Below are 14,425 nucleotides of genomic sequence, written 5' to 3'. Positions count from 1 at the left end.
GCCGCCCGGGCCCTCCGATTGGCCAGCGCCCCCGCCGGATGTGGCGTCACGTCGCCGCGCGGAGACGGCGGGGAAAGATGGCGGCGCCGGGGCAGCCGGGGGAGGCGGCGTTCGCGCGGCGCATCGACCCGGCCCGGGAGCCGGGGCTCAGCCCCGAGCAGCGCCGCCTCATGGCGCAGGTGGAGTACGCCCAGCGCCAGCGCGCCCTGCAGCGCCGGCTCCGCAGCCGCAATGTGCTGCTGGCGCTCGGCATCGGCGCGGTGACATTTGGCATCTGTATCCTCCGGGGCCGGGGAACGGTGGGGCCGGGGGGCTCCGGGGCCGCAGCTTTTCCTTAACTCCCCCCGCAGACGGTTACACCTTCTACTCGGTGTCGCAGGAGCAGTTCCTGGACGAGCTGGAGCAGGAGGCGGAGGCGGCGCGGGCGCGGGCCCGGGCGCGAGCCGAGGGCGCCGCAAGCTGAGCCGGGAGCGCCCGGCCCGGCCCGGCCCGTGACCGCGCTGCCGCCCTCGCCAGGCAGGACGGGCCTCGAGGCAGATGCGCCTGAGGGCTTCGGGCCTGCCCCAGGCTCTGCTTTGGACCGGAGAAGGCCCCGGGGGCTCCCCGCAGGCAGGGACCCCGCGGGCAGAGCCCGCCCCGGGGCCGTGCCCATGGGAAGGACGGGGGCGCCCGGTGCCACCGCTCCCCTCAATAAATCCTCTGACTGGAGACCGCGTCAGCGCCCGTTATCACGGATCTCTTGGGCTGAGCCCAGCTCAGGGGCGGCTGAGGGGGGATTTTCTGTCTATCCTCGCACAGTGAGGCGAGCAGCCACGCGTCCTGCCCGACAGACACGCACAGACCCGGCTTGTATTCAATCCATGTTTATGAAAACATTTTTCCCACGCCAGTTCCTAACAAAGCGCTCCGGGGTCCGGCTGCAGGAGCAGGCGGCGCCGCAGGGAGCTGAGGGCGCTCCGCAGGCTGGGCGGGGCTGAGGTGCGGCAGGGCTGCGACAAGCCGGGGCTCCTCAGGGCGGGCTCAGCTCCTTCCAGCACGAGGGACGGAGACACCTCGCTCGTGTCCTCCAGCAGAAGGGCTGGGGACAGCGGGCACACGCCTGTGGGACAGGCCTGCACCGGGCCCGCAGCTTCCCTGCTGCAGGCCACGGCCAAGGGCAGCCCGGGCTCTGCCCGGCCGGCTCTGCCCGCCCCGGGGCAGCAGGCACTTGGATGAGGTAGTTCGTGGAGTCATTCTTGGCCAGCCAGCTACTGGGGAGAGAAGCAGCCGTGAACCGAGTGCCGCGGGAGCGCCGTGGGGTGGCCGCGGGCTGCGCCCCTGCCCCTCCTTACCACGCGCCCGAGGTCATCGGCGAAGGTCACGCCCTTGTTGAGGCGCTGCTCCTGCGAGCCCGTGCTGCTGCCGCTCAGCGAGTTACGGCGCATGATGCCTGCGGGGACAGCGGCCCTGAGGCAGGGCACGGGGCCGGGCAGCTCAGCCCGGGCTCCCTGCCCTGCAGCCCGCACCCAGCCCGGTGCGGAGTGGGGAGCGGGGCTGGCACCTGCGGGCGGCGCCAGCTCCAGGCGCTGCAGGCTGTTGCGGCGGGAGGGGTTAAAGCTGCCCTTGGACAGGCGGCGCTGGCGGCCGGACAGCATGGCAGCAGGCGAGACGATGCCCAGCGGTGGCTGCTTCCCCATCCGCAGGTACAGCTCCTCGATCTCCTTCTTCTGGGCGCTCTGCAGCAGCTGCACCTCCGCCAGGTGCCTGGGGAGAGGACAGGGGCTGGCATCGGGGCCTCGGGGAAGGGACAGCGAACTCCCACCCGGGCCGGGTGGGAACACCGGTCATCTCCCAGCTGCAGCCCACCCCCGGCTCACTTCTGCCGCAGGTTCTGCAGCTCCTCCCAGATCTCCTCGTCCTCGCTCTCAGTGTCATCGCTGCTCACATAGGACAAGCTGCGGGAGTAGCTCAGCCACACCTGGCTCAGCATGGCCTGAGGCACATTTTCTGTGCTCTCTTCCCCAGGGCCCTCCCCTGGGTCGCTCCCCGCTGGCGCAGCAGGCACCGCGCCCCCCTCGGCTGGCACCTCCTCAGCCTTGGGGCCTCGCTCCGCTGCCTCCGGTGCCACGTCCGAGTCACTGCTCGAGCTGTGGCTCGTGTCGGGGGCCGCGGGAGGCGGGGAGCCGCTCGCTGCTGGCTCCGTGCCGTGCTGCTCTCCGTCACTGCTGCCCGGCCCCGGGGAGCTCACAGCCAGGTCCTTGGCTGGGACCACCTGGAACCGGCCCAGGACCTGGGGCTTGGCTTCTGCTGGGGACAGGGGCAGCTGCTGGGGTTCAGGGCACATGGGCTGGCCGGGGCATTGGGTGCCCTGGCACAGGCACAGGCGCAGCCTCAGCCCTGCCCCACCTTACCTTCATTGATGGGCGAGAGCTGGGCCTTGGGCACGCTGGGGGCTGGTGCCTCCGAGATGATCAGAGAGTGGCTGGGCTTGGGGGCACTGGGCAGCACCTGTGGGCACCTGAGCACCATCAGCAGCCCCCCACCAGGTCCTGCCACATCTCCTGTCATCCCCTCTGTGCCCTGGGATCTGCCACCCGCTCAGCCCTCCCTGCATCCCAGCCCTCCACAAGCCATGAGGCTCCATCCCATCCCAGTGCAGCATCTGCAGCAACCACCCAGCCCTGCTGACATTGAGCTCCACCTGGAGCAGCCCTTGCACACCCACACTCACCGTGCTGCCCTCTGGACCCCCAGATGTGGATGTGCTCAGCAGCTGCAGAGGGCTCCCCACGGCCCCACTGCCTGTGGGGCACACTGGGGCTGGTACCAAGGGAAGGGGGGATATGGGCACCCCGGCAGTGGGGACATCAGCTCTCACTGACTCCAGGATCCCACTGCCAGGTGGGACTGGCTTGTCTGTGCTGGTGGGGTCAGGGTAGACAAAGCGTGGGACACCCAGGGCAAGACTCTGTGGCCGTGGCAGCAGTGGTGGGTAGAAGTGCCCACCTGAGCTGGCAATGGAGGAGACAGTGTGGGCCACGGTCATCACTGCCAGGGAGAAGACATTGGCCAGGGACAAGAGGGGGGCAGTGGGGGACAAGGGTGTGCTGGTCACAGGGGGGCTCAGGGGACTGCTGGGCTCACAGGGAATGGGGGATGTGGGGAGAGGCTGGGGGGACAGGAGGGCTTGGGGCAGGGCTGGGGGAACAGGACCCCCTGGAGTCCCCTGGGGAGTCAGTGTTGGTGTCAGCGCTGGTGACGACGTGAGCCAGGAGGGAGTCATTGAGACGAGGGGCCAGGTCTGTCCCCCTGCAGGGAGAGAAGCATCAGGAGCAGCCCCCAGGGCCACTCCTACCCCTGCCCAGGCACCCGGAGCCTGAAGGCAGCGGGCAGCTGGCAGCCCCAGGGCAATGAACACGCCCACCCTGCCAGCACTGGTACCTGTGGGGGTCCCCAGTGGCACCCGGGCTGCCAGAGGCTCCACAGGACTGGCCAGGTTGGTCTCTGATGGGGAGCGGCTCAGCAGCGGCAGGACGGGGGACTGGACAGAGAGGCTGGGACTGGTGCAGCTCAGGTCTGGGGCATAGGGGTGACAGCCAGCCTCAGCCAGGGCAGGACATGTCCTTTGAGACCCTCTGGGCTTGGCTGAGGCCATCACCTGCCCTGTATGGGGTTTGGGGAGACAGGAAGGGCCTGCACAGGGGCACAGACGTACCACTGAGTGAGGATGAGGAGGAGATGGAGCGCGAGAGCCCCTGCAGCTGCAGGTCCACCTGTGAGAAGGGCGAGCTGAGCCCAGCACTAGGGCAGAGGCCCCAGCCAGGCTCTGCCAAGCCCCCACTGGGCCCCACCCTGGCCCCACCACCTGTGGGGACATGAGCTGGAGTCTCTTCTGGGCTGGGGAGCACCTTGACTTGTCACAGGAGCAGGCAAGTGACCACAGGAGGACCCTGCACCCCAGCCCCCACCCCGGACTCCCTGGGGCCAGGCAGCATCCCAAGCCATGCTCAGCCGCAGCAGCAGCTCCCCCAGCGCTGGCAGGGCCAGGCTGGCACTCACAGGGCTGCCCAGAGCACTGTCAGCCTCGGGGCCCTTGGGCAGCTCGGTGCCGCTGCGGCCGTCCTTGCGGAGCAGGGTCTCCACGCGGTGGATGATGTCCCGGATACGGTTGATGAAACTTTCCTGCTCCGACTTGAGGATGAACTCATTGTGGACCTGAGGGTGGAGGGGCCAGTCAGCACCCAGCCCTGCCAGGCAGGCCCCACCTTCACCCCCCCCTGCTCTCACCATGGCGGCTGCAATCTCCTCCGGGTTGTCCCCATCCAGGTCGAACTTGAAGGTCACCATCTTGTTGTTGTAGGTCTGCAGCTGGCACTCCACCACTCGGTCGTTCTTGTCGGAGATCTGTGGGCGGCAGGGCTGGCTCAGCCCAGGAGAACCCGCCTGGCCCCTGCCTGGCCCCTGCCTGGCCCCTGCCTGGCCCCTGTGCCACTCACGTTGGTGATGCGCAGCCTGGACCGGGCTCGGCGCCGCAGCAGCTTCCCCGAGGCTCTCTTGGGCGGCAGCTTGGTGCTCTGCTCGCTGGCCGAGAGCCCCTCGCAGCCATCGCTCATGCCCGATGCCACATCCGAGGTGTAGCTGCAGGAAGCCCCAGCTCCGGAGCATCGGCATGGCCATTCCCAAGCACCACAGTCCCTGTCCAGCCCCTGCCCGAACCCCCAGCCTCACCTGTCCACCGAGGAGGAGAAGCCACTGGCAGGGGGCAAATGCTCCGTGGGCAGCTGCACGGCGATGCTCTGCAGGGAGAGGACGGGGTGAGCCGGTGCCACGGCTGCCCTGACCCCCCCGTGGGGCCGTGCTCACCGTGGGGAAGCAGCGCACGGGCCGGGTGGGCGGGGGGCTGGTGGGGTCCACTGCCACAAAGCTGCGATGGGCCAGGTCCGGGGAGTCCAGGAAGCCAGAGGAGCTCAGGTACCCATCGGTCTCACAGTCGGCTGTGGAGGAAGGAGTGTGGCATGAACCAAAGCCAGTCCCTTCCCTGGCTGGGCAGCTGGGAAAGGGCTGTGGGACTGGCAGAAGCTGACGGACTCCTCCACCCACCTCCCACCCCAGGTCCCCTGCTGCCCACCCGGCTGTTGCCCCCTTGGTGCCTACGCACAGGTGGCTGAGGAGTAGCTGGTGTGCCGGTAGGTGAAGTGCTGGTGCTGGTCAGCTTCGGGCTCCTCAGGCTCCAGGGGGAAGGCGCTGCTGAAGGCCGAGTCCCCAGAGCCAGGGGTGGCCAGGGCAGGCGTGGGGGCACCAGGTGGCAGTGGGGACTTGAGCTCCTCCAGGAGCCGCAGGACACCTGGCGGCTGCTCTGGCTCTGCGGGTGATGGCGCACCCTGGACACGCTTTAGCTTCTCCCGCTTGCGCTTGATGGCGACCACACGGTCCCGCACAGCCTTGGCCACCAGCTTGTAGTCGGCCTCACAGACAAAGCCCAGGACCACCTGCACAGGAGAGAGCTTGTCACTTCGGGGTGTAGGGACCCCACAGCACCCAGGGCTCCCCCATCTCTGTACCCACCATCTCCTGGGCCACCTCCTCTGCCACATCCTTGTAGAGCTCAAAGAGGAACTCGATGGCGTTGTTGTCCTTGTATTTGCCGTGCAGCTTCTTTGTGTCGTCCATGCGCAGCCAGAGCTTGAGCCCAGACTTGACTCCATCATCCTCCTCAGCCAGCTCCACATGCACCCCTGTGTCCTCCTGGAAGAAGGAATGCTCCAGCAGGTCCTGGATGGTGTACCTGCAGAGGGCACAGCTCAGCGCGGGCTCGGGGCTGGGGGACACCCTGCCACCCAGGCCCCGCTCTGCCCCCACCTCTCGTTCTTGTCCATGCGGATGCAGCCTTCGATGATCTCCTTCAGCTCGGGCACCTTCACCTTGTAGAAGCTGCTGGGCTTCAGGCCCTGGGGGTAATGAGAGTGAGCACCTCCTGTGCCAACCCACCGCAGTGCAGGGCTCCCTGGGCCCAGGGTACAACCAGCCCAGGGCCCCACGAGCTCTGCAGTGGCTCCTGTGGCCTGGCCACGTGTGCCTGCACGGGCCAGGATGCCCCAGGGCTCTGAGTTTCCACCCCAACAGGCAGGAGCTGGCAGGAACCGGCTGTGACTGGTCAGGGCAGCTGCAGTGCCCCAGGCCAGGGTGACCGAGCAGACTGCTCCCGTTCTACCCCATTAAAACGCTGGCAGTGGCTGGTGCAGAGCCAGGGATGTGGGATCTGGCCACGCCATGGCCCCCCCCCCACCACCACCCACAGCTCCACGGCCTGGCAGAGCAACCCCTCACTGCCCAGACTGTCTTTAGCCGCTCACACAACCCGCACAGTGACACATTTTGTCAGCAGCAAGGCCTGACAGCTCCAGCTGACCATGCCCCCAGCCCCTGCCCTGCCTCCTGTGGGATCAGCCGGCAGCATCAGCCGCAGCTGGGGCCGGGCCTCACCGAGGTGACCTTGCGGTAGATCTGGGCGGCGTTCTGGCACTCAGAGTAGGGGTACTCCGAGGTGGCCATCTCCAGCATGCACATCCCGAAGGCGTAGACATCCACTGCCTCGTCGTACTTCTCCTCGTACATCTCCGGCGCCATGAACTCGGGGGTGCCTGGAGGCAGCGATGGAGCTCAGCACCCCCGGCGTGCCCACCCCCTGCAGCCCCACAGCTCCCACGAGCCCAGCCCCACCTATCACACTCTTGGCGAAGGAGGCTCGCTTGAGTGTGGCCAGGCCCAGGTCCCCAATCTTGACGGAGCCCGTGGGGCCCGTGATGAAGATGTTGTCACACTTGAGGTCGCGGTGGATGATGGGGGGCGAGCGAGTGTGCAGGAAATGCAGACCCTTGAGGATCTGCCGGCTCCAGCGCTGCAGCACCTTCAGCTTCATCTCTTTAAAGCGCTTCAAATACCTGCCAGGGACCAACAGAGCTCAGACCTGTGGGGCTTGGACTCGTGGCCCAGCCGTGGCTCCAGCCCACCCTCCTCCCGTTGCCATCCGGACCCAGATGACCCCACAACGAAGAGCAGGGACCCTGTTCCCTCCCCTGCATGCCCCAATCACGTTTTCAGGGTGCCGGACGTCATGAGTTCTGTGACCAGCACGATGCAGATCTGCCCTTTGATAGTTGACTTCCAGGAGTCGTAGAAGCGGACGATGTTGGGGTGCTGCAGCCCCTTCAGCATCTCCACCTCCTCGCTGAACCGCTGCCGCTCCGTCTTCGACAGCTTCCGCGTCTGTGGGAGCCAGTGGGGGTGTGAGGAGGGCACGTGGGGTCCTGCCGAGCACAGGGGGTGCCCTGGCCACTGAAGAGCCTCATGTCCCCATCCCCATTCCCACTCCCTACATACAAGGCAGAGGAGAGTTCTGTGACCCCGGCACAGAGCTCAGATCAGACCTCTGCCCCCCAGCGCAGTGGCACACGCATGGCTGGGGCCACCCTGGACTGTGGTCCCCCCACCAGCCCACCACTCTGGGTGGGTGCACGACAGATGAGGCACCAAGGAACCTGAAGAGTTCCCCGTTGCCCTGTGCTGGGGCCACCCGGCCCCACTCCCCTCACTCAGCTCCCAGCTGGAGCCCACCACGCTGCCTCGGGACAGTTGGAGGGGACGTGTGGGGGCTCCGCAGAAGCTGCTGCCATCCTGCCCTGTGTAGACCCGATGGCCGTGGCTCTTCTGCCCCACTGGGGCACCCTCAGCACTGGGCTCTGTGCAGCCGAGTGCTGGGCCAGCCTCAATGAGGCCTTTGTTGGGGAAAGCAGGCGGGGGAAGCTCCAGCCCAGGTTTTTCCATGTTCCTCCTGCTTGAGTTAATTAAAGTGGAAACACAAGCCGAGGGTGCTGACTGCAGCTGGGGCAGGGGCCAGCGGAGGGGACGGTCCCCTCATGCTGAAGGGACACAGCCCCAGGGTGCAGGAAGAGGGGAGCTGGCTGGCCAGAGCTAGAGGAGCCAGGTCCATGCCGAGGGCGGCAGCTGGGAGTGCTCAGCCCTGGGCAGGAGCAGGAGCAGCGACAACTCCACCACAGCCTGGGGTCCTGCAGAGCTCAGCGCTGCAGAGCCTGGGGCCTCCAAGCTGGGACCCCTGCCCAGCCCACATTCAGAGGCCAAGGAAACTGGAGCTGCCACAGAACTCCCACCACCAGTGCTGCCAGAGCTGTCTCGGCCTCCTGGCCCGTGGCCACCATCCATCAATCCCGTCGGCTTTCGTAACATTTTCATTGCATCACAGGCGGCCCCATGGCTTGGCTGGAGCTGCTCCATAATCCCCCCACATTTAATACATGCTCAGGGACAGGCTGAGCCCAGACGAGAACCTGAGCCTGCTGCAGCGGCATGAATGGGACCTTTCATAGGGAAGGAGGAAAACAGCACCCGGACCCCTGCAGGGCCAGCAGCACACACCGGCTTCCCTGCCCAGTGCCACGGCCACCACCATCCCTCTGGCCCCCTCCTACCCACTGAGAGTGTCCAGAGGCTTCACTGCACCCCACAAACCTGCAAGGGCATGAGGAAGCTGACACGGGCTGTGAACTGGGGCAGGTGGGGAGTCACGGGTGGCCACGGCTCTCCCAGCTCAGCGAGAGTGGACCCCAACTGGAGCAGTTGTGCCAGCACAGCCCTCACTGTGCCATGCCCAATTCCAAGCAGAGCCCCAGCACAAGGCCACCTGTCCCAGAGTGCCTGGAGTAAGGTCTGGGGGAGCCAAGGCTGTCCCCCAAGCCTGTGCCAGGGCTGCTGGGCTCGCTTGGCATCATTCCTTCCACATGACCAAAGTGACAGCAGCTCCCAGTCCTGTGCTGATACTCTCCCCGTTGAGTGTGGGCATCAAAGCCCAGCCTGGGCATGGCCTGGCTGGAGGAACAGCAGGAGGGGCAGGGCAGACAGGGCAGCCAGCACAGACATGGCACACAGCACGGGCACACCGTGTCCTCTCCTAACAGCACGCACACAGGGTGGAGGAGGACGCTGGGGATGGTGGCAGGGGGACCATGAGGAGCTGGGTGGCAATGGTCCAGCCCATCCTGTGAGCCAGGAGCTGGCTGCAGAGGAGCCCAGCACAGCCAGCACCAGGAGCTGAGGCCAGCTGCAGGAGAAGGGAGGGTGGGGCCGGGTGGCCGAGGAGGGCTGTTGTCTCTGCGGCAGGAGGCTGCCCCAGCCTGGCAGCGCCGGTGCTCAGTGCTCGCTGCAGCGCTCTCGGGGCTCTCCCGTCCCTTCCTCTGCACTGGCGCTTGCACTCTGGAGGGGCATTCAGAGCAACGCCATGGTGGGGCACAGAGCCAGTGCTGGAAAGTGCCCAGCACTCTCCCTCCAGCCATGTCCACAGGCACAGGGACTCCCGAGCCCCCACAGAGGTGCCAGCTCTGTCAGCAGTGGGTGCCAGCGCCTCGCTGACCTGCCCGTGGGTCTGCCCCGCCGAGCAGGAGCTCCTGTGCGCTCGCAGCCATGTGAGCACGCACACAAGGTGCCCTGCAGCCCCGGGGTCGCTGGCTGAGGTTACCTGCCCAGCCAGGGGAGGCACAGCAGTGCCTGCTGCCCAGAATGCTCGTGCCCACTCGGGGAACCCCAAGGGGTTCCACAGGAAAATCGCACAGTCAGGTATTTACAGCCCGACCCCACTCTGGGCCTCTGGTTTCCTCCCTGCTTCCTCTTTCCCCACCGCCCGCAGCACCTATGACAGAAATAGTGCCAGGCTAAAGCTGGAAAGCACAAACAGTGGGGCTGTGGACATGGGAGGGAGGGGCAGACAGACGCTGCCTTCAGGAGAGGGGACAGGGATGGGCAGGTCCCCTGAGGGGTCTCACAGGGAGGCAGAAGACAGGCAAAACCAACCTCTGCCTCATGAGGCTCTGAGGAGGGAAGGTCAGGGCAAGGACAGTAGGGAGAGCTGGGGTTTGGGACTGGGATCCATCACAGCACTGAACCAGGTTCTCTGGTGCAGAACAGGTCAGGCCTGAGGTTAAGTACTCATTTGGAATTGAAAGGCAATAGAAGGAGAACTGTGAAGTGCACACGACAAAGCTATTTTTAAAATGGCAGAACCACAACCATTTTTATTTGTGGTTCCAAATCCTGTATTTGTGTCACAGTGTCCAATTCTTTGCATGATTGCTGAAAAAAAACAAACTTCTAAATGTCTGCGTCTGTGCTCTTAGCCCCTTGTGGGACACGGGTTTGGGTACAAGAGACAGTGGATAAAGAGCAGTCAGTGGAATGGAGCCAAACACGGGGTGGGGAGGGGAGAGGACAGGGGCAGGCACGGGATGGGAGCAGGGACCTGGCTGCACTCCCGTGGGAGGCTGCAGGACCAGAGGGGTCAGGTCTTCCCAGCACCATGGGATGCTCACAGGAGGGTCCCTGGAGGGACCCCAGCCTCTCCACAACCACCCCAGGGGACAAGTGAGTGGTTCTGCCACTCCTGCCTGGCTGGCTCGCAGGACCAGCAACGGGGCCAGCATGTGCCTGCTGGACTGGAACACGGAAGCATTTTGCTTCCCAGCTCCCTTTTCCCCTCCACCTGAGTGGTGCAGGCTCATCCCCTTGGCAGCCCCTCTGAGACACCAGCAGTGCCTGCAGGGAGGAGCAGGAACAAGACCTGCTGCCAGCCCTGCTGTGCGTGCCGGGCCCCAGGGCAGGGGAGCTGGGCCACAGCTGTGACGTGGGGCTGAGACCCACAGGGAGGGACACGAAGCCAGCTGAGTGGGAAGCGCTGGGGACAGCTGACTCATCCAGAGAAGGAAGGTCCTGGGCTCACCAAGGAGAGCCTGCTCCAGTCAGTGGTTGCCACCTGAGGGGACACAGGACTCAAGAGAGCTCAGGGGCGTTTGGACGGAGCTGTGGGGTTTTGTGAGGGCAGGAGAACTGAGCTGGCTCTGAACTGAACTGTCAACAACTGAAGTAATTGTGGAACCCATGGGGGTGAGGGGCAAATCTTCACCTTCCTCACTAAGAGGCCATAGTCAGCCCTCTAAAAACCACCCAGCAGTCCCTCAGGATCTCTTCTTACTCTGCTGGGCTGCAAGCCACCCCAAGGACCCAGCCCAGGCAGCCACCTGCAACTGCACTGAGCTTTTAGGAACAAGACAACAAACTCGCAAGACACGTTTTTCTGTGTCAACAAGGACTTGGACCTTCCCACCACAACAGCCATCCCAGGTTCAGGAGCCTGAGGGAGACTTTGGACTTCACCAAAACCCCTCCCCAGGTGCTCCAAGGAGAAAAGGCAGCCCCACAGCACAGATCTCCCTGTGCACCTCCATGGACAAGATCAGGCCCATCAAAAGCACTTGAGTGGGCAAAGGCATTGTGGAGGCAACACTATCACCACTGCTCTCAGCATCCTGCTGTCAGGCTGCAGGACAGCCAAGGAGATGGAGGAGTGTGGCAGCAGAGAGGAGAAGGGGATGCTCCTCAGAGACCTGGAACCACAGGTGCTGCCAGCTGTCCTGCCATCCCCTGGCAGCATCACAGAAACCACTCACAGGTGACCACGTACACAACTTCAGCCAAGGTCAAGCAGGCAGAGAGCACCAAGGTCGTGTCGTACCCTGCTCCCAGCTGACAGCCAGCACCAACTTGCTGCAGGCACGTGCCCCAGGGCACACCAAGGGCTATCGGAGCAAACCTTGGAGGCAGCTCCAGCGCAAGCACAGGCAGGCATGCAGAGAGGGCACTGCTGCGCTCGCTGTCCTCCTGGAGGGAAAGCTGCGAGCTGCTGAGCATCGGAAAGACAGTGGGATGCTCAGCCCCAGATCCACCTGTTAAGTGCCAGAGCAGGGACTGGCATCAAGAACGTGGGCACCCTGGCATGCTCCATAGCGCAGGCAGCAAGAAAGCAAATGGAAAAGAGCACGTGATGGGCAGGAGGGCCAGGAGCGGCGGCACTAAGCAGGAGTCTGGGTCCGGACCAGCAGACCCACGAGGCACCGAGGCACAGGCAGTGATGGGCACAGTGCACGGCGGCGAGGGGCGCCCGCACCCTGCCCTGCCCTGCTGCTGTGGCCCGACTGCAGCGGGGCACCACAGCCACTTGGCAGAAGCGGAGGCTCGAGTGTGCCTGCCCTCGCCGGTACAGGCTCCAGCCCGGGGAGGTGCCCCGCGGGTCCCACACAGCAGACAGGCAGGCAGGAGTGGGCAGCAGGGTCAGGGCCGGGGAGGGCTGCACACGGCAGGGAAAGTGGACAGAAGAGGGTCCAAGTGCCTCTCTCGAGCCCCTTGCCCCGGGGCGGGGGTCTGTGGGTGCGGGCAGACAGGGACGGAGGCGCTGGCAGGGGCCGTACCTGCAGCTCGCACCACGCCACCTCCACGGTGGTCTCCGTGTCCAGCCCCTTGTAGACGGTCTTGAAGGAGCCGCGGCCGATCTCGATGTCGAACTTGAGGAACCGGCCGTCGGGGGAGGTGGCGACCGCCCGCGTCTCCACCTCCTCGCTCTCCGTCTCCTCGGGTTCCCGGAGCCCGACGGCGGCCGGCGGCGGCGGCGGCGACCCCCCGCGCACTCCGTCCGGCGCCGGGTACCCCAGCAGCTCCAGCTCGGCCGAGCTCCGCCGGTTGAAGCGGGAGGAAGCACGTCGGGAATCGCGCCCCGAGGACCGCCGGCTGCGGTTACGGTGCGGGGCCCGTCCGGTGAGCCCTGGACCCGGCTCCGGCTCCGGCTGCGGCGCGGAGCCGCTGTCCGCCCGCTCCGCCTCGGGATGGGACATGGCTCCGGCAGCGGCGGGCTCGGCCGCCAGCATCGGCTCAAGCCCGGTGGGAGCGGCCGCTCCCGCTCAGCTTCGCACCCGTGGCCTCCGCCACCCCCGCAGCCAGGAGCGACCGCCGAGACCCGGTCCGGGCACCGGCTCCGGCACCGCCGCCGCCCCGCCCGGCGGTACCGCCCCCGCCCCGCCCGGGTCCGCCCCCGTGCGACCGCCGCCCCCCGCCCGCGCTGCGCCAGCGGCCCCGCGCCGGGCAGGGGCACCGCACCGACACCGCACCGGGCAGCGGCCCCGCGCCGGGCAGGGGCACCGCACCGACACCGCACCGGGCAGCGGCCCCGCGCCGGGCAGGGGCACCGCACCGACACCGCACCGGGCAGCGGCCCCGGGACGGGCAGGGGCACCGCACCGACACCGCACCGGGCAGCGGCCCCGGGACGGCGCCCAGCGCTGCAGCTGAAACCCGGGCTGCGAGCAGGGACGAGCGCCCCGCGCCCCGGCACCGCTCCCGACCACCCGGGATGTCCCCTCCAGCCGGGGGTCGCCGCCTGGCGCCCGCCCGGATCCGCGCTGCCGCGGCTGCCCCAGGGGCTCCCTGCAGTCCCCTCCCCGCAGGACAGCCCCTTCCCTGCCGCCGCCCCCGTGGGGCTCCGGGGCTGCTGTGACTAACGCAGCCGGAGCCGCGGCGCAGGAACGTCCCCGGTTTATTAAACATTTCCTCGGAGTTTCTGACTCTGGTCCCAGAGCAGCGTGTCCTGGAGCAGCTGAGTCCCGCTGCCGGGACGCGAGTTCCCCCTCACGCTGCCCCAAACAATCCCGCTCGGGTTCACTACGGTGCGAAATCCTGAAATTAGGGTCACGCAAATAGGAAGAGTCGAAGGTGTGTGTCAGCCCCGCGGGAGCCAACAGCCGGACAAGAGCGTGTTGTCTCTCCAGGCTGAAGGAGAAGGTTGTTCTGCCGGTGAGGCTGTTTACACAAAACACAAAGCAATTGAGGCCACCGCTGATTTCTTTTCCCTGAGGCCAGATTGTTTCTACTCAACGATACCGGAAACATTAAGGAGTGGATCGACAAGGGAACGCAGTCATGGTCTCCTAAACGCCAACCTGGCACCCGCAGGGTGATGCCGGGTGACTGGGGCTGCTGACCTGCAGCTCGGCTGCGGCCACGTCCCGCACGGCTGCTCCCCACAAATCCCCGCTGGCAAGAGGGAGGGACAAGTATTTAATGAAATGCTCCTGGCCGACCTGTGTCTCGCTGCTGATCTCTGCTCTGCTACCCCCACCCGACCCACCCAGGAGCCGGGTACCTCCATCCCAACAAGGAGTTTGACCGATGCCTCCCTGTCAAGAGCTGCTCGAGCAGAACTGGCCTGTGAGCAGGGAGCAGCAACCACATCCCCACTCAGCCCTGCACTCCCTGGAGCATGTGAAGGGCTTGGTCCCAGGTGAACAAGCAGTGCTGGCAGAACACCATGTCCAGCACCAGCCCCTGCAGGGCTGTGCCTGCTGCTGGGGCACCGGGTGCCCGTGGCTACTGGAGCCAAAAGGCCAAGACTGACAGGCCACACGTGCAGTGCTTGCACTGGCCCTGCCATGGGTGACTCCTGGGTTGTAAGATGCAACATGGCTTGACTCAGCTCTGTTAAACAATGCTCTTTGTTCAGGTGAGCCTCACCCAGAACCTTCTGAGCATGGACAGAAAGGGGGGCATGCTGCCCGAG

The 14,425-nt window shown here is 66.0% G+C and overlaps 2 protein-coding genes across 5 annotated transcripts; one reads left to right on the top strand and one right to left on the bottom strand.

The window, feature by feature from the left end:
- Positions 1-38: 38 nt before the first annotated feature.
- On the top strand, positions 39-708 carry LOC128819915 (cytochrome c oxidase assembly factor 3 homolog, mitochondrial). Its single transcript, XM_054000336.1, has 2 exons — positions 39-276; positions 351-708. The coding sequence occupies exons 1-2, from the start codon at positions 39-41 to the stop codon at positions 461-463; spliced, it is 351 nt and encodes a 116-aa protein (XP_053856311.1). The 3' UTR covers positions 464-708.
- Positions 709-769: 61 nt separating this feature from the next.
- WNK4 (WNK lysine deficient protein kinase 4) lies at positions 770-12,808 on the bottom strand. 4 transcript variants are annotated; one of them, XM_054000304.1, is made up of 20 exons: positions 12,288-12,808; positions 7,073-7,245; positions 6,700-6,920; positions 6,463-6,620; positions 5,839-5,927; positions 5,545-5,764; positions 5,138-5,468; positions 4,843-4,973; positions 4,708-4,775; positions 4,476-4,617; positions 4,267-4,383; positions 4,039-4,194; positions 3,695-3,752; positions 3,412-3,555; positions 2,711-3,282; positions 2,391-2,487; positions 1,857-2,286; positions 1,541-1,743; positions 1,332-1,429; positions 770-1,247 (listed from the first exon to the last, which is right to left on the bottom strand). In XM_054000304.1, exons 1-20 carry the CDS (start codon positions 12,738-12,740, stop codon positions 1,230-1,232), a joined length of 3,879 nt encoding a protein of 1,292 aa, XP_053856279.1. In that variant the 5' UTR covers positions 12,741-12,808; the 3' UTR covers positions 770-1,229. The 4 variants fall into 4 exon arrangements, with proteins under 4 accessions (XP_053856279.1, XP_053856276.1, XP_053856275.1 ...); XM_054000301.1 differs by having other exon boundaries at positions 770-1,250; positions 4,039-4,383; XM_054000300.1 differs by having other exon boundaries at positions 4,039-4,383.
- Positions 12,809-14,425: the final 1,617 nt, after the last annotated feature.

Source organism: Vidua macroura, chromosome 27 (assembly GCF_024509145.1).
Source record: "Vidua macroura isolate BioBank_ID:100142 chromosome 27, ASM2450914v1, whole genome shotgun sequence".
NCBI lineage: Eukaryota > Metazoa > Chordata > Aves > Passeriformes > Viduidae > Vidua > Vidua macroura.
This window is presented reverse-complemented; position numbering and strand designations above follow the sequence as displayed.